At 35.8% G+C, this 23,678-nt stretch overlaps 1 protein-coding gene across 3 annotated transcripts in view; it reads left to right on the top strand.

Annotated features, from left to right (window-relative positions):
- Positions 1-23,678, top strand: part of LOC103745296 (dedicator of cytokinesis protein 7) — a gene marked incomplete at its 5' end in the record, with an annotated part of 101,577 nt that overhangs the window by 8,540 nt on the left and 69,359 nt on the right. For 2 of the 3 annotated variants that reach the window (XM_008847202.1, XM_017801690.1), the window contains 9 exon segments: positions 768-937; positions 10,968-11,060; positions 12,188-12,277; positions 13,485-13,580; positions 15,062-15,202; positions 15,294-15,407; positions 17,692-17,862; positions 18,839-18,978; positions 21,456-21,625. In XM_008847202.1, the coding sequence (XP_008845424.1) occupies positions 768-937; positions 10,968-11,060; positions 12,188-12,277; positions 13,485-13,580; positions 15,062-15,202; positions 15,294-15,407; positions 17,692-17,862; positions 18,839-18,978; positions 21,456-21,625 (1,185 nt within the window). 3 annotated transcript variants of the gene reach the window in all.

Here is a 23,678-nt window from a genome sequence, read left to right as displayed (position 1 = left end):
TCCCCAAAATATAAGGTGGAGAGTACATGAAGAATGTACTCAAGGTTGATTCTGACCTCCACATATACATATATGTGGACATGCACCCTTACATTTGCACACACATGTACACACATATAAAAAGAAAGGTATAGATAATGAATATAATTGCTGGATATTCTTGTATTTATAAAATGTGTCTGAAATAAGATATAAAGCTTCATTTTTTTTATTCAGACAAAAGAATTCTTTGTGTCTTTATATAACCTGGGTTCTTAGATAATGCTTTTAGTTTTTCATATGTATTTAATAAAGATGGCATTTTGTTGTTGTTCACACATTATCACTCATGAAGACAGAGAAATGAAAACATACTCTCATTTAAGGGATGTTGGTAAGAATTAACTGTCCCTCTAGTGACCATGTATCAAGGGGGAAAGCAAAGGGTGGGCAGAAAGGAAGAGATATAAGCTACTACATTTTGAGTTTTAGATGCAACCATGTTGGAGTGAAGTTACTGTGTTTCTATTCATTTTCTTTATTACTATGCATACAATATAGAAACAGTTAAGAGAAAGAGTTTTTACTTATAATTTGTAGGGTTTTGGTCAGTTGCTATATAATAGAACTTTATATAGCTAGCATTAGTTCTTGAGTGTTTTTATTTGTTGTAATTTTCATTTAGAAACAAGCAATTCATAATTTTGTAAAATGTCAGGATTTTTTTTTCAGGTCCTTTCCCGATTTTCTTTCTTATTAATTCTGTGCTATTTTCTATGCACCTCCAGGTCCTGGGGGTTTGGGAGGATCAGTGCATTATGCCACAATGGCTAGATCTGCTGTGAGACCTGCCAGCCTTAACTTAAATCGTTCTCGAAGCCTTAGTAATAGTAATCCGGATATATCTGGGACTCCCACATCACCCGATGATGAAGTTCGGTCAATCATCGGCAGTAAGGTAAACTGAAGACATGGTTTTTAGTTTATGGACAAAAGGCAACTGTCTTTAAGTATTTTAATTTGTTCTTAATTTCAAAATGTATTTGGGTTTAGAATAAGTAACAGATTACATATTTCTGTCCTGTTTGAGTTAGAAATAAGCCAAATTGTACTTTCCTATATTCTCACTAAATACTTTCATATTTCTATTACATATGCTTGTAACATGTTATAAACTGATGTATGCATTCTACTAAAAAAATTGCTTAATTCTAAAATATGTCCAGCATAAGTTGTCACATAGAACTTACTGTTGTTGATACTCCATCATGTGAACAATACCTAGTTTGGCTCTGTAGAATGAAAGGGGACCTATGTGACTAATGTATAGAAGAGTCATACTGTCATCTATTTAAGTGAGAGCTCCTTTAATAGTTATCCAGAATAGCTAGTTATTGGCCTTGATTGGTAGTAGAGCTATATTTCATATGAAACTGCATGAACTACACTAGGATTAGAAAAGTTATTTGTTTAATGATGGTTAGTGATTATTCCAGACAAGAGAGAGGTCATCTAGGATAAGATCCAGCCATATTTTATTCAGACCATCTGTTATTATCATACAAAAGTCTTAAGGAGTTGGGCGTGGTGGCAGACAGCACTCAGGAGGCAGAAGCAAGTGGATCTCTGAGATTGAGTCCAGTGTGTTCTGCATTATGAGTTCCAGGGCAGCTGGGACACAGGGAGACCCTGTCTCAAAAAACCAAAAATTTAAAAATTAAAAGTAAAAATAAAAAACTTAAGAAGAGATGTCATTATTGTCTTTCAATGTATAAAGTTCAAAAAGAAATCAGAGTTTAAGCAAGATGCATGAAAGTACAATGCCAAGAAATCACATCAGGTTGTATTTTCACTAAACTTCAAACCTGTTTTTTGCTCCTAAAAAAGAAGCAAAAAGGAAGATAGAGGTTGGGGAGATGGCTCAGTCAGTAGAGTGCTTGCTTGCTTACTTGTTCAATCTCTAGCACCCATCCAAAGCCAAATATGTATGCTGGGGAGACAGAGACAGGAAGATTCCTGGGGCTTGCTGGCCAGCCAGTCTAGCCAAATAGTTCATCTCCAGGTTCAGTGAAAACCATCTCAAAACATATAAGCAATTGAGGAAGACAATATCAATTTCCAGCCCCCACATGTACACTAGAACACACACGCACATACATACATATAAACACACAAAAGAAGGATAATATAGTTTATAAAATCATAGCTTTTTCTTTTGTCATGAGGATATAAGGACCACATCTATGTGAGCTACAATAGAACTTTTAAAAATGCAGGTTTTCTGTTAGGTATGGTGGCACATACTGTAATCCCAGTACTGTGGAGGGCTGAGGCAGGAGAATCAAAAGTCTCAAGTCAGCTTGGGCTACATAGTGTGACCTTGTCTCACAAATAAAGTAATAATAGCAGTAGTAATACAGTGCAATTAAATGGATTTTTAAAAAGTGTAGACTATGTCTAGATTTTTTTGGTGAGATAATACAATACTGATCAAATCATCAAAACTACTCTTATACAAACTTTAGAATTTATATAGTTATAGAAATATTTGCATCTCATAGGTAGAAACATTTATACTTAAGAGCCTCATTAATAAATTTATTTTAATGAACATTTGCTCTTAATAAGTATCCATGTATTATTCATGTTTAAGTAACGTAATTTCTCACAGATCAAAAATACATTTTCAGCCTATAAATTAATAATTAATAGACTCTTAGAGATCTTTATAAATACTTCACTAATTAGCTGCTTTCATTTTTTTTGTGAACTCCCAGACAGACGGATGTGCAAATGTGTATAAAATACTGCAGAGTAACTAGAAATATTGTGATAATTGCACTGAGAAGGCCCCCAACATGTGGTTTTCTGCTAGGCAGAGTACTTGGGATTTTTATTCTTGTTTTCATTCTTGATCATATCTTATTTTAGTAGGGGTAGGGCTTAGTATGACTTACATACTATATATAGTTCTTCAGTTGTATGAACTGCATTTGGAACCACAAATATTTATTATCAAGAGCTATATAGATAGCTTATTTCTCAAGGTTATTTTTTAAAATATCTATTAATTTCTAGAAGACTTACATTATGTCTCATTTAGCAGATTTTCAGTTATTTTTTTATATTTAATATATAATCTCAAGATTTAGAACCAGGAGGTCTGGAATTATTTTTCCCTTTTATCCAACGTCATTAAATGGAACATAAAATAATTATTTTCTCACATTTATATATTAATTTCTAAAAGAAAAAGTCATCACGATATGAGAATTTGTCTTTTAATAGTCCTATCTTAATTAAAAATTTATTCTTTTGAGACAGGATCTCAATTTGTAGCCTAGACTGGTTTCAAACTCATGTTCCTCTTGCTTTAGCCTCCTAAGTGCAGTGATAACAGGTATGTGCTGCCGACGCAGGTCTAATTAAGTTTTATATAAATGGTTTTACATTTTCCCTTTTTATTGGAAAATTTTTGATAGCTACTTCCATATTGTATTTTCTTCCATAATATTTCATTAAAATATTCATAAAAAATATAAGGAATATTTCACAAAAAATATAAGGAATCTGAACTTTTTGAATATCTTCTCTTTATTCTTATTTTATTGGCCTGGTGATTCAGTATCCTCTTTTAGGGATCTTGTCGTTCATTCTGTCTCAGTTATCGTCTACTTAGTTATTATCAGTACCAGTAACTTAAACTTGATAATCTCAATTTCATGCATTTTGTTTTCTGATCATCATCATCATCATCATCATTATTATTATTATTTCTTAACCTAGTGCTCCAACTCTTATACTTTCCCTTCTTCTTTGTGACTTCTCATTTTGGTTTTTTGGGAGGGTAGGGTCGTGTCTTACCTTCTGAACATTCTTCTCCTTAGCTTAGCATTATGATCAGTCATTATAATTCCCATCACAATCAAACCTCAATTCCCATTTTCTTCTCAAATTTGAAACTATCATTAAACTCAACCTGCCTCACCCATGTCTTAAAAAATGTCAACTAGTCTCATTTGAAATTCCAAAGCCCTGGGCTTAGAGAATGGTTAAGGCTGTTAGGCAATCATTTCAGTGTTTTATTCAGTATTTCATTCTTTAAGGAAATTATTTCATGCGATAGGTTATTACCACAAGCCACCTAATACTTCTCCCCCCTCATCCTCCTCACTTTATCTCCTGTTTTATTGGGAAAACTAAAGTCTTTCAAAGAAAATTTTCATGGACATTGACCATCATGTCTACCAGTTTCTGCCTACTGCTTAATCTTCTGATGGAGGTAAACTACGTTTTGTTCTCAGTCCACTACTTCTGCTTAACATAAGAGACCATCAGATCCCCTGGAACTGGCATTACGGATAGTTGTTAGCTGCCATGTGGGTATGGAATTCAAATCTGGGTCTTCTGCAAGAACAACCAGTGTTCTTAACCACTGAGCCATCTCTCCAGCCCTATTCTCTGTTTTTAATGTAGAAATATCTTCTTTTGCAAGTCTCGTGGTTTGTTAAATGCCTTATAAATGTTAAGCTAATCACTGCCCAACTTAATTTTTCAATACAGATTTCTTGGGACTTCTACTTAGATGCTTTTTTTTCTTTTTTAAAAAAATATTTAATCATTATTTTTATTTTATATGTATGCATGTATTGCCTACATGTAGGTAAGTGTACCCATGTCATGCAGTGCCTGTGGAAGACAGAAGAGGCTGTCAGATCCCCTGGAACTAGAGTTACGGACAGTTGTTAGCTGCCATGTGGGTGCTGGGATTTGAACCCGGATCTTCTTGCAAGAACAGTCAGTGTTCTTAACTGCTGAGCTATCTCGCCAGCCCCTTAGATACTTTTTAAAATCTTTTCATTCAGATTGCATATATGTTAAAAATAGAGTCACCTTTTTTTTTTTTCCCCTGTACTGGAGATTGATCACAAGACCTTGCACAAGACCTACTTCTTACTACCTTTACCATCTTAGCCTGAGCTGTCAGTATCTTTCCACATATTAACCTGATAATCTTAAAATGGCTTCACCACTGTTACTCTGCCTTCTATTCACTACATAGCAGCAAGAGTGGCACTTTAAAAATGAAGGATACAAAAAAGAAATTAAGTCCGATTATGTCATTCCTTTAAACAAGACCCCTCCTAAGACCAACTTTCAATTCCTTTAATACATTACTTAGAAGGTCACCTTCCTAGTGAGGTCTAACTAAAAATTGTATTTAAGTGTATAAACCAATGTCTTAGTATCTTGTCCTGTTGCTTTGATAAAATACCCTGACAAAAGCAACTGAACAGAGAAAGGATTTACTTTAGCTCACAGCTCAAGGCACAGTCTACCAAGGCAGGGAAGTTACAGTGGCAGGAGCTTCAGGTAGCTGGTCACATGCATCCCTAGTCGGGTTGAATGCTTGCAAGTGATCAGTTTGATTTCTCCATTTTATGTAGCCCAAGATCCTCTGCCCAGGGAATGATTCCACCCACAGTTAATGAGTCTTCCCACACCAATTATCATAATCAGGATAATTCCCTACAGGCATGCTCAGAGGGCCTTCTGTCAGGTGATTCTGTCAAATTGGCAGTTAACACTAATCATCACAGCTCTGCCTGCTGTTAACTTGACACCGAAACACAACACTTTTAAGCCATTACCTTCTTTTTACCTTATGTCACCAGACTCATGACCATGTTATAATATAAAATGCATTCACTCCAACTTTCAAAGTCACCATGGTCATTAACAGCTCCAACATTTAAAAAAATCTAAAATCTCTTAATTCCTATAAAATAACAGATTACTGACTTCCAACATATAATGGCATGGAGTAACACTCCCATTCCAAAATGGAAAAACTGGGGCATAGCAAGAAACAATCATATCAAAGCAAAACCAGGGACTGGAAAGATAGCTTAGCAGTTAAGAGCACTGGCTGCTCTTGCAGAGGACCCAGATTCAATTCCAACTATCGAATTCCCTAGTTCCAGGGGAATCCAAGGTCCCCCTTGGTCATCACACAACAAGGGTACTGGTAATACACTCACACACATAAAATAAAAATAATAAAATATTTTTAAAAGCAGATCCCACTCACTGGCTCCTTGATTCTCCTGCAGCCTGAACTCCTCCACCCTCTCCCCCAAACCCTTCTGCCCCAGATCTCTGGGCTACCCTCTTAGTTCAGAACCACCCATTGCATCCTAATCACCTGCACTCAAACCAGCTCAATTTTCCAGTCTAGTTTGTTAGACCCTCCATAGGCTGTCCCCACCCTCACCTTGCCTTTGGACTCCTGAGACCAGCCTTCTATCCTGTTAAGTCCATGATCCTGCACACTGCGTCTTGATTCTCCTGTAGCCTGAGCAATTCCAGTCTCCCCTGACCCATACATACCCTGGCCCTCTTCTAGCCTTGGGCCAGGCTGGCTCCTGTTCTTCTACCTCAGATCTCTGGAGTAGCTTCCTAACCCAGACTAGCTTAATCCCCTTAGCATAGTTTGTTAGACCCTCCACAGAATGTCCCCACCTCCACCTTCTTCTGGCCTAACTGGTCACACACAGAGAATATGTGTCTGAGAGATGCCCAGACCTAAGTGACGCATTTACAGTGGAACCTCCACACTTAAGGCTCATGGAGCATAGTGGAACAAGGAATAAAGAGAATACTAATACATCCCTCAACTCTCACCAGCAAAGCTTCCTCATATAACAGAATGTGATGCACACGAAAGGCCACAACTGGCCAAATTTTAGAGAATAAGAGACTGCAGAGTGCGTGTCCCTGGATAAGCTTTCTATATTGAACTTCACCCACCCACAGCTCAGGGATCATTGCAGAAGAAGGGGCAGAAAGATTCTAAGTGTCATGGTTGGTGCATGAACATAAGGAAATAGGGTTTCAGGCCACTGGAAATGTGTTCATAGGAATTTGCGGCAATGCTGAAAACATGCACAAGACCTGTGCAGACTCAGACCAAAAAAAAAAAAAGAAGCATAGAATGGGGCGGGGGCAGCAGGCCCCAACCCTATCCAAGGAATTATTGGTGAATGATTACTGTGGGGGAAGGGAGATTAGATCTTCTTTAAGTGAGTGACTATTAATAAACTGACTAAACTCCAGTGGATGAACTTATACTGAGAGACATCTGAATAGAAATTCTAGACCAGATAGACTTAACATATGTACAGGATACCTGAAACCTGGTTGCGGGGGGGGCTAAAATTGATTAAGATATATTATATGAAATGCATGGAAACTCAATAAAAATATTTTTTAAAAGCAAAGCCAGAATCCAGCAGAGAAAACACCAAATCCTGCAGCTCCATATTCACCACCTAGAGCTCATAATGTAATTAACTGGGGTATTTGGGTAGCCCACCCCTCCACCATACTGCTCTCTGCACTTGTAAGTTCTCTCGTAGGCTAGTTCCATTCTTTGCCTGTAGCTCTCTTCTGCTCATGTCCCATGGTTCTGGTATCTCCAATATCTTGGGTCTACATTGAAACTTGGGTTTTACCTTTTTAGCTTCTAACAATTACCTCTTAGACCCTACTGCAGGATCTTTAACTCTGCCATACATTGCCCAGCCTCAGCTGCTCTCTATGACCCCTTCAGTCTTGTGTCTTTCATGCCTTCAAAACCAGGGTCAGATGGATGATGCTGCTAAGTTCTGCTGTCAGCTCAAGATGTAGCCCGACCTCCTTTAGACATTTCTGTATAAGCACCTGTGTGCTCACTCTGGGGAAATACTTTCCTAAGTAGTTGCTTTTAAGGATCAGGGAACCCCTTCAGCTTAGGCTTTCTTCCTTTAAATGAATTTGGACCTTCACAAGGTAGGGCCTCCAAGGGGTAGAGTTTTGCCTTCAAGACACTTTTTCTATCTTCCCAGTGCAGCAGAGTTTTCTCTATAGTCTTGCTGATCTCTTTAATAACTACAGCTGCTGGGGCTGGAGAGATGGCTCAGTGATTAAGAGGACTGGCTGCTCTTGCAGAGGACTGGGGTTCCATTCCCAGCACCCACATGGTGACTAACAACTGTCCATAACTCCTGTTCCAGGGGAACCCAATGCCCTCTTCTGACCTCTGTGGGCATTGCGTGACACGGGTGCACTTACATACATGAAGGCAATACACTCATATACATAAAATAAAAATAAAATATTTAAAAATAAAACAATTACAGCTGCTTTCTTAGTATCAACCTGGATGCTCATTTCCTCTGCCAAATGAATTAGTCTATTATCTTTAAATTCAGCTTCACTCAGGTTCTTAGGACACGGATAGAATGAAGCCGTATTCTTAGCCAAAATATTGGTGAATGCCTCCTAGCCCAGTTCCTGAAGAATCCTTGTTCCCCCTGTGAAACCTAATGAGCTAGGCCTCCACTGCCTGCCTTTCTCTCAGCATTGCAGTCTTCTAAGATCCCACCAGAATGACCCATTAAGCTCTGCATCCATCAGTCAAAGGTTTAACTATATGTAAAAACAAAATAATATTTGTGGGATTCAGCAAAAACAAACACACAGAGTACACACAATCTCTTTCCTTGTTACTTAGAAATCGATAAACCAAAAGTTGTTGCCTTAGTGTCTCTTAGTAATGATTTTTTTAAGTGCTGTTTGATATAATTTACAGCCTTATAACCCTTGAATTTATTTGCCATACAAATTGGCTGTGTAATTATAAATGTTCAGAACATTGATACTGTGTATGAAATGTAACTAGTGGCAAGCAGATACTTAATCTTTTGTTGATTTCCATCTACATTAGTTTTAAAAGAAATTATTAAATAGTGAGTTAAAAATAAGGTTAAGTGAGCCTAGTGTGGTGGCACACACCTGTAGTCCCAGCACTTGGGAGGCGGAGGCAGGCGGATCTTTGTGAGTTCAAGGCCAGCCTGGTCTACATAGTGAGTTCCAGGAGAGCTGAGGCTACAGGGAGACCCTGCTTCAAAAAAAAAAAAAAAAAAAAAAAAGGTTAAATATAACAGTAGTGACTGAAATGTATATGGCAGAAAGAAGTTTGTTTATATAATAGAGACATAGTTTTAGAGAATAGTGAAAAACTGTTTTAACTTTGTTGAAAACCATGCCTGTTGGCTTTTTATTTGAAATATTATGATGGAGTTCTGAGAAGAAAAGTATTTTAAACAAATCTATTGATTATATAACCTCAATAGTGGCTAATTTACTTTGGCAGAAAGTCTTCTTTAAAAGACATTAATGGGGTGCTGGAGAGATGACTCAGTTGGTTATGGGCTCATTCTGCTCTTCAGAGGGCCTGAATTCAGTTCCTAGCACACATGCCTGTTAGCTAACAACTACCCAGCTCCATGGCATCTGATGCCCTCTTTTGGTCTCTGCTGGTAATTGTGCTTGTGTGCACATACTCCCACACAGAGACACAAACACACGCATAATTTTAAAAATTAAAAAATTTTATGGGAGATTTTTATAAAAACTGCTTTTGAGCATTTACTATATTCAAGGCATTTCCCTTAATTTACTTCCGCCATATAACTTGATCCTTAAAGTGCAAGGGAATCTATCATTATTCCTATCTTGTAGATAAGAAGCTGAATAAAAAGCAGAGTTGTTTATTTTAGATTTTGAAAATAGTGAGCAGGAGAGCCTGCATCTGACCCTTACTGCAATCTTAGACATCAGGGTCAAAATTGATGAAAATGGTGATTATGTTACTTCAGCCACTCTATTTGGGAAGAAAAAATAGGGAAAAGTAGAGGAAATATTTTCCCTAAAGTCAGAACCCTAAACAGTTATTATTTCCCTCCCCCTCTCCCTTCCTCCCGTCCTCCCTTCATTTTTTTCTGCTTTTCTCCTGTTTAACTGTTCATGAAGCATTAAGAAAAGATTGGTGTCTAGATCTTTCTCTCATCTACTCTGATTTAATTGTTTTGTCGTGGGGCCCTACACATCTCTTGTTGCTATTGCCAAGCTTCCCAGGGGACACTGCTGCCCAAACAGATTGGTCACTTACATTGTTACAACTTTTTCTTTTCCTTATTTTCCAGCTATCTTTGCTTCGGTGTTTTCTGGTTCTGGTCTATACTTGCACTTAATATTTTTACTTAGCTTGTTTTGGGTCATCCTTGTTATTCTTGCCCTTAAATTCCTTACAATTTTTTCCGGCTTCAATTAGCAGGTTCCCTGACCTTAGCTAGTTTGCATTCAGGATTCTAAGGGGTAGAGCCCAAAGTCTGAATTTTAAAAAGCTTTTAAAGGGATGCCGATTATCCCTTAGGTTTAGGAAATTGAAGTCAAGCCTCAGCTAATGTTACCAGAGATCAGTAACCCTTTTCAGAAAAGATAACTTGCTGCCTGTATTTTCGTTAGTAGCAGCATAAACTTCAATGAAGGTGATGAAGATAAAATTCCTAGAGATAGACATAATGTTTTTCTTTCTAATATTTATATAGGTTAGTACTCCATTATACTTAATTACAATAAGTAATAAAAGATGCACAATTCCAAATCCACCATTGTTATTAGGAAGGAACAAATTTTAGTTGTTTCTTTTCATAATATTCTTAATTCTTTTTTCTGTTCGCCAAAAAACCCTGAAAGACAAGGTAAGGTTAAACTGTTATAGAGTTATCACTGCATAGCAGTTTTCAGCTTCTAAGAAATGGAATGGAATTAAGGTCTCTTAGCAAAGAATGGATGTTTTTTCCTCCATTTTCCCCCTTTAAACCTCAGTTCAGTTCAGAATTTGTAACATCTTTAATGAGCATTTGTAGGATGATCCTTGGGGACTTTAGAAGTTGGTACTTCAAAGTGATCTATTTACATAGACAGAAATGACTTTAGTGAAGGAACTAATACTCTATATATACCTAAGGTTTTTGGTTGCTTTAACAGTACTAATTAAAATCGTGTTTGCATTGGAAGGTCTGGATTTCTTTAAGAATAATTTGTAGCATGCAACATGTAATATTTCTTTCCTTTCCAACTGCTTTCTATTATATGCTTAGGGTTTAGATCGCTCCAATTCCTGGGTTAACACTGGTGGTCCAAAAGCTGCCCCATGGGGATCCAACCCCAGTCCAAGTGCAGAATCAACACAGGTGGTGTTTACATTATAGGTTTCTTTATTGGCTGCTGATGTTTCCCTTTAGAACATTACTTTTTAGTACATACTGTGATTTCAGTGGCTTGCTTTTTTAATCATTAAGAAGTGTGTATTTTTATATATTTAGCACATTTCTCGACTACTATGCATGAATACCACCAATTGCAACAGTCATGTTTTCCTTTTCTGTTTTCTGTCTCCTCCTTCCTCCTCACATACTTTATCCATATTTGAATGCCTGCTGCTTATGCAATCCATAGTCTTCTATAACAGATTCTACTCAGGGCTTATACGTCTTTACTGAGAAATTTTATGTGGAAAAAATACCCAACAGTTTTCCATTTGCTTTTGCTTCAAAGCTAAGTATGTCATTTTCATATAGCCTTTATTATTTTGTCTTTTCATAATCACTGAATAGATAGTATCTTGAAAGTAAATATGAGCAGTGTATAGTATGCATGCTATAAGATTAAATTCCAGAAGGAAACTATGTTTTAATTTGTATGTGCTGCAAAGTATGAAATTTGTTATAATTTGGTTGAATTAGGTTTTATTTGTTTAAGACTAGTTGCTTGATAACTAATGCTGCATGATGCATCAAAATATACTTCTTAGCTGTACATTATTGGCTTTGGAGGAAGTCTCTTGTTAAAAACACTAATTCTGTGTTTAAGATTATACAATATTTATATTACATATAGTATATAACAAACTTGACCAATGGTTTTTTTAATAGAAAAAAGTAAAAAAATCCAAGTTTTTAATTTTCTCTGTTAAATACAGAATTCTTGATTTCTTTTTTTTTCAGACACCAGTTGAGAAGTATGTTTTTACTTTTTATGTTTTCACTAGATATGTGCATGTGTAGATTGCACACATGAACTTCATTCTTTGCAGCACTCATAATATATTAAGTAATCATCCTAAAGACTAAAAACATATGGAAGCCATTTTCATGCTTGTTTTTAAAGCAGCTTAAAATAATATAATGAGATCTGAAATAATGCAATTGGTTGAAACCACAGTAGAATTCAATTTTAAAATTTTACGTAGTCCTTGAGCCTCAACGTCATCCATGCAGTGTTAATGTTATCTCGTCATTCATTCATCTCCACTCCATAGGCTATGGATCGAAGTTGTAATCGTATGTCTTCGCACACAGAGACGTCAAGTTTCTTACAAACATTAACGGGACGCTTACCAACTAAAAAGGTGATTCATACGAAGACAGTTCATAGGGGGGAAAGTAATTCCAGTAATTAAAAAGTTTCTTTACATAACCAATGTGAGCTACTAAAATAATTCCATTGTTTTTAAAGACACATCTGAACAAGTACTGCTTATATGATGCCTTTTGGGGAATACTTCTGTACTTTAGGCGTTTCTACATTAAGATAGTTTTCTATCTTTTGAATTGATTGTAGAATTTAGAAATTCAAACTAAAAGATCAAATTTTAATACCAGGAAAAAAATGTATCAACTCTTAATTCTGTTTCTATAACTGCTTCTGTTTTGTGTTTTAAATTTCCAGGGAAAGGAAGATGAGTTAGAAAAGTTGTCACTCTTAGTAAGCTGTATTGATTTGCTTCCCTTATGCACAGTTTTGTTAGTCCTTTTCATAGTAGTATATACTATTTTGCAAATGCTTTGTATGTATATCCATCGTAAAGCAGAAATTTTCTGCTTTTTTTAAAAAAAGATCATAAATACTTAAAAACTCAAAACTTAATAGCTAATAGAAAAGTTTAACTTGTAATGGTAGTTCCTAAATTGTACCAGCAAAGTTTAAGAGTGTACCAGCAAAGTTTATGAGTGTATTGTATATGTTATATGAGATGACTCAGTGGTTAAGAGCACTGGCTGCTCTTGCAGAGGAGCTGGGTTTGGTTACTGGGTTCGGGATGGCTAACAACCGTCCTTAACTCCAGGTCTAGGGGATCTGACACCCTCTTCTGACCTCCATGGTCATTGCATGACATAGGTGCACTTACATACGTGCAGTGTGTGTGTGTGTGTGTGTGTGTGTGTGTGTGTGTGTGTGTATGCACTCATATATATAAAATAAAAATAATAAATTTAAAAATATGTATTTAAAATACCAACAATTTTATTTGTAACTGTGAGTCTTTGGTCTAGTTTTTGTTTGCAAGTACAATTTAGGAAGTTGTAGCCTATCTTTCCTTTTAAAATTACATTTTACTCCAAGATAACATGTAATTTTTCAGCTGTTCAACATGCCACTGTCTTACATGCCTAAGTAGTCGTTTCGTTAATGGGTGTCTCCACTGCATCATGAATGAATCACGTGCCTTATTTTTCTTATTCTCATTATACCTTCATTTGTACCTGCATTATTATTTGGTTTATGTCATCAGCTGATTTGAATGTGACAGTAACTTTGAATTTACTTCTGGATAGCTTTTTCATGAGGAGCTGGCTTTGCAGTGGGTTGTTTGCAGTGGCAGTGTTCGGGAGTCAGCCTTGCAGCAAGCCTGGTTCTTTTTTGAGTTAATGGTAAGCAAACTAAACACATTCTGTAATATTTTTTACTCAAGGAACAATTTTGCATTAGCTTATTTACTGAAAATCTTAGACATATTAATCTATTGTTTTCTCACACTTTCCTCAAAGGTATAATTACATGTATTCTAAATATACACTATAAACTCAACACAATTTAGGTGAAATTGTAAAATGTGAGGTTTATGTTAAACTCTGGTTTTGTTTTAGTTTAGTTTTGTTTTTCATGATGCGTATCAAGGAAACACTTTTTACTTAATTCAATAAATGATATTACAAACTGATGAACTAATATTTTAATAATTCATGTCATATGAAACATGGCTGTACTTCTATACATACATACTTGTAAATAAACAAAAGCAATGAATACTTATCAAGTGAGTATACAGCATATTATTTGTGCATAGAGAGGTTAATTAATGTTTCTGAATATATTCATCTTGTTAGTAGCAAAATCATAATTCAAATCCAGGCACTCTAGCACTAGGGAATTCCTCCAAATTTTATTCATTAGCACTAGAAAGCTCAAAACACTGGAGCGTTTTCTTTAAAAAAAAAAAATAATGTATGATTAATAAATGAGGGACATAAAAATAGAGAAATGGGGACAAGAGAATGAAGGAGAAAAGAAAGGGAAAAAAGGAAATAAAAGTAGCTTCTAGAAATAAGCCTAGGATGCAGATCAGTGGTGGAGTGTTTACCTTTAACTTGCAAGCCCTTCATTCATTTGCCACTAATAAACAACCACCTAAAAGATGTGGCTGTGTTGTATACTTCTACACAACTTTAATTTGCTTTAAATTTAAAGCTTAAAATTCTTTATTACCATTACTAATGTAATAAAAATCTGTCTAAAATTCTACAAACTAAATGCATTTAATTATTATCAAAGATTTTATTATTAATATTTCATCACTAAATAACTGTCATTTTCTCTTTATTCCCTCTATGATAGAGTATCAAAGCAGTATTATGAGGTCAGGGTTTCTAACCTTTAAAAGCTTCTAATGTAGGGACTACGGAATGAAAAAAATTAGTGAGTCTTTTAAATTTTTTTAATTGAAAATTTTCATATAGTAGTGTGAAGTTTTTTTTCTGTTAACAGACACTGAACTTTTTTTCACTTCAATAGAATAATTTGTGAGGATGAAGTGATAGAGTTGAATTATGTTTGTTTCATTAGCACATAGGGATTTTTTTTTTCTTCAAAACATTTGAAAAGCTAAAAAAGTTTTGTCAACTACTAAATTACATGGTATATGGAAAAAATAGCCTGGGTGTTTAGAGTTATTATACTTTACTTAAAATTAAGAGATTAGCCAGGTGTGGTGTTACATATATGTAATCCCAACGCCTGAGAGGCTGAGACAGAAGGATTGGAAGTTCAAGGGTAACCTGGGTTTTATTGGAAGACCCTGTCCTAAAACAGAACAAAGTAAACTACAGCTATAATGACTTCTGTCCTTTTTCAGGTAAAGAGCATGGTACACCACTTATACTTTAATGATAAACTTGATGCTCCAAGGAAGAGTCGTTTTCCAGAACGATTCATGGATGATATTGCTGCTCTTGTTAGCACAATTGCTAGTGATGTTGTGTCACGATTTCAGAAGGTAATGATAATTTTTCCTGTCTATCTGCCTTTAAAGCTGAAATTAAACTATCATGCTTTAATTTTATATATATATTCATTCTGTTTCCTAGGACACAGAAATGGTTGAGAGACTGAATACAAGCCTTGCATTCTTTCTCAATGATTTGTTGTCTGTAATGGACAGAGGATTTGTCTTTACCCTTGTAAAGTCCTGCTATAAACAGGTAATACATAATGAGTAATCAAGTAATTCAAATCTGGGTGGTGGGGGGAGCTAGAGAGATGACTCAGCAGTTAGGAGCACTGGTTATTCTTACAGAGGATCAGGGTTCAGTTCCCAGCACCCACGTGGAGCCTAAAAGCTGTCTGTAACTCCAGTTCCAGGAGATCCAACGCCTTCTTCTGACCTGTGCAGGCATTGCATGACACAAGTGCACTTACATGCAGTACACTCATCCATATAAAATAAAGATAATAAGTAAATAAATGCTTGATTAGTTATTTTGAGGGCTGGAGCTTCAAGAGTACATTCATATACCCATATTAAAATGAAAAAGTAGTGCAAAGTTACATACTGTTAATGCTATGGCAAAGGTACATTAGATGTGTCTTGTTAGGACGATAGCAAGCTGATCCCAGTATAGCTAAGTTTTCCCAGTCAGTATTCTTTCATTCTCATTCTGGAACAGATAATCAAATAATTATTGATGGAAAACAGCCTCAGAATGCCATGTAAGTGCATTTATGCTGAATGAATAACTGAATATTTGTATCTTGAGTGTTTGTTTAAGATGAGGTTTCGTGTAGCCCAGGCTGGCCACAAACTCGCTGTATAGCTGAGGGTGGCCTGGAATTCCTGATCCACCTCCTGAGTGCTGAGGTTATAGGTTATGCAACCACCCCCAGCTTTTTAGTGATTATTCGTATAAAAAAGTAAATAGTTTGTTGTTATTACTACTGTATAACCATATACATAGAGTTTGGAATCTTGATCAGATGTTTACTGAAATCCAAAATGTCATACATTATCTTGCCTTTAATAAACTAGAAACTCTCGACCTTTTCCACAAGCAGCGAGTCATATTTTTTAAGTGTTATCAACTAATTAATAAAGCCTTTCATTTTGAAAAATATTGGTTCTTGTCTCTGAATTGGCCCCTAGGGTGGTGGGTAGTTGTGTACTCACTCAAGAATTCCTCTATTTTCAGTGATGCTAACTCTGTTAGGACTGGCCAGCTGAGTGCACAGTTTGAGGGCCCTGGGCCACACTGCACTGATAATCCATGGGTTCCTTTGTCATCAAATGCTGGTTGTAAACATCCAGATTGATGGTTAAAAACAGGGCCAGCAAAACTCTTTTACAATAAGACTGGCAAATGGAAATTTTAGACTCTTTTTGAGGTGCTGGATTGAACCCAGGGCCTTATGTTTGTTATAAGCTACAGCTCCAATCTCCTTCACCTTCTTCCTGGATTTGTTTTTATTTTATTTATTTTATTTTTTGAGGCAGGGTCTCCCTGTATCCCTCGTTGGCCTGGAACTTGCTATGTAAACCAGGCTGGCCTTAAGCTCACAGACATCCACCTGCCTCTGCCTCACAAGTGCTAATATTAAAGGCATATGCCACCATGCCCAGCTATTTATTTTTTAAGATAGGGCCTCGCTATGTAGCCCTAGGTAGCTTGGAACTTGCTATGTAGACTATACTGGACTTGCTCTCGCAGAGAACTGCCTGCCTCTGCTCTGGAGTGCTGTGATTAAAGGCATGTGCCAGCATGCCCAGTTTCCAGAATCACCCTTAAAGAAGCTTGAAAAATAAAATTTCTGGGTCCCATCCCAGAATTATTCAGAAATTTGAATCCTAGTGGGGTAGAGGAGTAGAGCTTATGAAGCCCTTCCTAGCTGGCCCATGGATTAGTTTTGGATTATATTTGGCAATATAATCTTTAAAAATTTGAGAACCTGTTCTATTGGATATTTTTAATATTTATTTCTTTTATGCGCATAGAAATTACATAAGCATGGGCACTGACTCATAGATATTTGCAAAACACTGTGCTCCTTTCCCCCAAATTTTATATTCCATTGTTATCAAAATGTAACCTGGCTTATTGACCTCCTACACTTGCCAAACATTGAGGTTGACCCTATGGATACTAGACCTATTAAATCAACTTGTAGTGCGTTGCTTCAAGTAGCCTGGGAGATAAGAGGGGAAAATGAGCAGTCACAAGTGCAATAAATAGAGAGGCTAACAAAAGAAGACTATTAAGTTTACTTCTTCATGAAGTTTTTTTTTTTTTTTTGAGAAGTGGAAATACTAATGTAGTGTTGGAAATATGAGAGTGTGGTTTTAGTTAGTCAAGTTGATTTATACGTTTGTAGTTTTAGCAGTAAGGTGCCCCAAACTGCTTACTGAGTACTGTTCTTTAATCTGTTTCTCTGATGTTACAAGTGGAGAAATAATATATTCAATTGATGTTCTCTTATTTGTGCAATGCTTCCAAGGTGTCCTCAAAACTCTATTCACTGCCAAATCCAAGTGTCCTGGTCTCCTTGAGGTTGGATTTTCTGCGAATCATCTGTAGTCACGAGCATTATGTTACATTAAACTTACCCTGCAGCTTACTTACTCCACCTGCATCTCCATCTCCTTCTGTTTCTTCTGCAACATCTCAGGTATGCAAAATGGTGGATATGTATATTTTTTAAGTTTATCTTTATAAAAAAGGACTTAAAACAGTGAATGGGAAAAATGATAATGTGTTATTTAAGAAATAGCTGTATGATAGGCTCAATTCCAAGTGCTTTATAAGTGTTAACTGATTCAATCCTCAGAAGACCTATAGGAGGTAGTTCTATTATTATCTGCATTGTATAGCCCCAAACCAGAAACACAGATAGGGCACCCAGTAAAGAATGTATTTAGGCCAGGCTTTGAACCAAGGCTTTTATTCTAGAGCCCAAAATTTTAACCATTATGTTGTATTTCTTTCACAGATATGTGTACATGTGAGTCAATTAAGTAAACTCATTTATTTTGTTGTTTTCACAAATCTCTTGAAACAGATTCTGAGACCAAGTTTGGTGTATGTCACCAATACCTATAAAAGGGAGCAGAGAAAGAAGTCAAATGGCAGTGCTAGCTTGCCAAACTGCCTAACTCTTTATCCAGAAACTCGATGAACTTAATAATTTGCAGTGGGCACCACTTGACTTAAAGAAATAGTAGTTTCTATAAAAATGAAAAAGATTAAGGAATTTTACAATTATAGTATCAAGGATGCCAAGATTTCCCTCCTTCCTAGTAAAATGTTACATTGTTCATGAGTTGAAAAATCTGCTTTCCTCAGCTTTTTTTAATATCTGAAGTAAAATTTGATCTTATGCCCTTCTTAACCCTATTTCTGAGGTGTGGAATTATCTGGACTAGATCAATCTTCCAAGTTTGATAAAAAGAAATAAAGTAATTTCACCATAATCTCCCATGTCAAAAGTAAGGGCAGTTACTTTTTTTTTTTTATTTATTACTAGTAACAGTCAGAAAAATATGTCTGACTTAATAATGCTCACATTTCATTTGTTGTAATGCCCTGATGGTAAGATGTTTGTTGCACAGCTATTAATAATCTAGTTCTACCTCACTCCCCAACAGAGTTCTGGATTTTCCACAAATGTGCAGGACCAGAAGATTGCAAATATGTTTGAATTGTCCTTACCTTTCCGCCAGCAGCATTATTTAGCAGGCCTTGTGTTAACAGAGCTGGCTGTCATTTTAGATCCTGATGCTGAAGGGTAAGTAGATCCCTTTCACCCTTTGAAATTGGTAATTTGGTTTTGGAAGCAAAATAGAATACTTTTTCTTTAATTCCTTGTGAAGTAGATTTTTCATTTGCCATTCATTCTTTTATATGGCATTTTAGCTCAAAAATAGCCTTATAAATAAATATACTACTTACATTTTAAAAACTATTGCTGATGAGCACACTTTTAGAAGATTTTTGGGAATTGATACAATAAGAAGAAATATCATCTGGTGATTTGAGTTTATGAAAGTAGCTTGATGTATTGTGGTCTCGCATCCCTTATGGGAAATGTCCATCTTAATAGTTACTTTCAGAAATTTGTATGAGAGCCTGGCACTACGATAAGACACTCATTTGTAGTCCCAGCTTTTTGGAAGGCTGAGGCAGTAGGATTTTGAGTTTGAGGTCAGCCTACCATCATAGCCAGACCCCATCTCCTATTTAAAGACAAAATGGGTTGGCGAGAAGCCTTAGCAGTTAAGAGTGCTTACTTCTCTTCCAGAGGACCTGAATTCTGTTCCCACCACCCACATCAGGTAGCTCATAATAACCTGTAACTCTAACTCCAAGGGAATGATACTCTCTTCTGGTCTCAACAGGTACCTGCATATACATGGCATACATTCACACAACACACACACACACACACACACACACACACACAAATAAAAATAGATCTTTAAGAAACAAAGCCATATAATCATAATTTATTGGGTAAACATTTTTGAGAATTTGATCACTGTAAGTTTATTTTGAAGTTTATTAACTTATAAGAGGTCCAGAAAACCAAAACAGATAACCTTAAACAAGTTTTATAAGGGATCTTTGATGTATTTAAGAAATGAAAGAAAGAGTTGGTTTGCCAAGTCCTTAACAATATGTGAGGGACATAGTACTGAATACATTTTCAAAGGTCAAATCCTCTGCAAATGAAAGATTTGCATTTTAAAATAATGGAAACCTACATTTGGATTGTCTTACAATGAACTAGTTTCCACCAGAGCTGTGGAGTTCTGAAGAGGCATTCTATAAGTTCATGTAGAACAGGATGAAATTTGTATAGGCTCTGTACAGAGAGTGGAAAATTAAATGGATGAAACTCCTGCTTGCAACTACTTTCATATTTTACTACTTGATAAGTGAGTATGATGTCATTTGGAAAAATAAGGTACCCATTTTTGAGACTGATAAGAGGCTTAAGGAAAGAGTAAGATCTAGCACTGCTGCTTGGTGCAGCTTTAAGGGCCAGTTAAAGTCAGAGTGGATGAATTTTTAATCAGAATAGTTTGCATAGTCTAAGTGCTTTCTGTCTATTAAGAGAATCAAAGAATAGGTGAAAAGAGTGTAACCCTTATTCAAGTAAATTGCCTAGTTGTAATACAGGGATCGGAGTCTAGAAATATTACAGGGACCTAAAAGAGATACATGAGCAAAGAAATTGAGTTTAAATAGGGATGTCCAAAAGGAACCCCAGCCTATGAACTACATAATCTTTGAGATAAAGGATTTTTATTTGAGGAAAAAACTATAATAGAGGCAGAGAGGTGGCTGATTTGGTAGAGTGCTTGCTTCTCAAGCATGGGGACCTGAGTTTGGATCAGCACACACATAAAATGCTGAGCAAAGCAGTACATATCTGTCCTAGTACTGGGGAGTTAGAGACAGAAGGATCCCTGGAGTTCACTGGGCAGCCAGTCTTGCCAAATTGGTGAGCTCCAGGTTCAGTGAGAGACCCTGTCTCAGAAAAATAAAATGTGGAGCAATGAAGGAAAATATCTGGTATCGACCCTTGGTCTATACACACATTCACACTCACATCTGCACACATGTCCTCACATACATGCACACACACAGACATGTTTGCACCACAGACACACAAAAAATAAAAATGAGAAAAGGGAAGTAAGACATTTTAATAAATGTGAAAAGATCTACTTTCTTTAAATAAAACTTAAAGCTAATTGAAGTGCACTTCAAAACTGTTACTACAGAGCCAGTGAGATGGCTCAGGAGGTAAAGTGCTTTCTGTGCAATCCTATGACCTGAGTTCAATCCCTAGAACCCATGTAAAGGTAGAAGAAGAGAACAGTGTCACAAAGTGCCCTCATGCACCGTGGCACACACACAACCCCACCCATCCCATTACATACAGACAATAAAGTTTTTAAAAATTGGTTTAAATCTTTACTGTATGTGTTTTTAGGTTCCTTAATATTCAAAAGCACTAAGGAGCTAAGGTTGAATTGTTCATTTTTACTAAGTGAATTGATAGAATGTTTCCTTTTCCTAAAGTACTTTATACTATCTTAAAATTTCATATTCTGCTTTTAGATGAGCATTTTATAGAAATACATAAAAATAAGAAATTAAACAAAACTGATTGAGTGCCATAACTTACTCGTTGCTTTAAAGATACTAACTAATCTCAGTGACCTTACTACTTTTTTGTCACTTCTTTTTAAATAGACTGTTTGGATTGCATAAGAAAGTCATCAATATGGTACACAATTTGCTATCCAGTCATGACTCTGACCCACGGTACTCTGACCCTCAAATAAAGGCTCGGGTGGCTATGTTGTATCTTCCTCTGATTGGTATTATCATGGAAACTGTACCTCAACTGTATGATTTTACAGGTACTAAGTATAATTAAGAGTTTTAAAGTTTATTGTCTAAAAGTTTTAGAGACTATCTTATGAATATAGATCTTGGAAAATAAGTATAAGAAGATGGTACTCTGGTAAAAATAAACTGCAAATAACCATGTTTAACCATGATGTTGAAAAGCCTTTGACTACATGAAGAAATTCATTGTAAAATTCCTATAAGTAGATCTTAGAATGAATTTAAAATTTTTGAATTTGGACTGAAGCAGTTAAGAGGACTGACTGCTCTTGCAGAGAACCCAGGTTAGCACCCACATAGCAGCTAACAACCATCTGTTACTCCAGTTCCAAGGGATCTAACTCCCTCTTCTGACCTCGTGGGCATGCATGTAAGTGCACATGACATGGATGCACTTATATATATGCAGGCAAGACACTCATACATATAAAATAAAAATAATAAATATTTAAAAATTTAATATACCTACATTTTATACCTACATTTGAGGAAAATACAAGGGGTTGTATGCATATGTACTGTGCATCTTAAAAGAAAATAAAACTTAATAACCATGTACTATCCTCATCAGCAGCTTTATTCACATGGGTATGTGAGTGAAATTACTTTTCGTCTGAATATCAAGAATTATGTCTATTGCAAGCTAGTAGGTTGAAATTATGCTGCTTCTTAAAAACTAGAACCTATAGTTTTATTCCTCTTGGTTTTACTATTTAGAAAGTACTTAAATGTACATTTAAATTGTAATAGTATTTAAACTGGCAAATAGCCTGATAAAAGTATTTCCAATTTCATGAAGCCAAAAACATTTCTTGATTACTGATATACATTAGGAGATAACTTTGTCTTTAAAGGATGAGTAGGTGAGTATAATCTTCCCAGTAATTTGATCATTAAAATTTATTTCATTACCTGAAGTCAGAAATGTTTATTATATCTTCCTTTTGTAACTAACCAGTTCAAGTTCACTATAAATTATTACTATAGAAATGAGTTAATGTTTAAAGTTCTTCAAGTAAATCTTAATGATAAAGATTAATAGTTTTTGGAAAAAAATGGGTTTAAACTGCAAAAAATATTTTTCTCAAGATTTAAAAAAGAAAAAAACAAGCCACATAATCTTGAAATGTCTCTCTCTCACACATACACACACATACACACAACACACACAGAGAATCAACAAAAAGTCAAATATATGGTGAATGCATAAAATAGATAGACAGATAGATAGATAGATAGATAGATAGATAGATAGATAGATAGATAGATTGATAGATGATAGATGATAGATAGATGTCTTTTTTTAAAAAACATTTTCTGCTGAGAATAGTGGCCTACCCTGTTAATCCCAACAGGAGGCAGGCCAATCTCTGGAAGCCAGCTTGGTCTATATAGTGAATTCCAGGCCACCTGGGACTACAGGGAGACTCTTTTTCAAAAATCCAAACAAATAGAAACCAACAAATAAACACAAAACATTCTCTACCACAAAATGTACAAACATCTATTATAAATAGTTAAAATTTATCAAAGAATACACACAGACTACATGATAGCGTTCACAGTTAAGTATAAATGTAAAATGCAGCCTTAAATCAGAGCTACTTAAATTAGTTGTTATATACTGTAGCACTGTCATAATTGTATACCACCTCTAGTGGCTGTTACAGTGAGTTATTACAGTGCTATGAGTGTCTACTTACAATACTGTGACAATGATCATCTCTGCATGAGTGGTTTAGCTGGCGGGTAAATTGCCTATGAAAGTAGAAAGTGATCTGATAGTCCCTACTTTTCTCTAAATGTGATACAGTTAGCATACAGAATATGTGTTAACCAACTTTGTGTTATTGGTAAGACTGGCCAAAAACGGAGTATTAATAGTTAAGTTTTGGGAGAGTAAAAGTTGCACGTGGATTTTTGAGTCTGTGGGAATCCTAAACACTGTGTTTTCCAAGGGTCAACTGTACATTGTTACAGGGCTTTTCTTTAAAGAGTAGTCGAGAATAGGAGAAGGAATTACATGTTCAGTAACTGTTAGTTGAGCCAAAGTTTTGTTTTGTT

Source organism: Nannospalax galili, unplaced genomic scaffold, assembly GCF_000622305.1.
Source record: "Nannospalax galili isolate Female #2095 unplaced genomic scaffold, S.galili_v1.0 scaffold3423, whole genome shotgun sequence".
NCBI classification, from domain to species: Eukaryota; Metazoa; Chordata; class Mammalia; order Rodentia; family Spalacidae; genus Nannospalax; species Nannospalax galili.
Note: the sequence above shows the minus strand (reverse complement) of the source record. Positions and strands in the feature narration are given on the sequence as shown.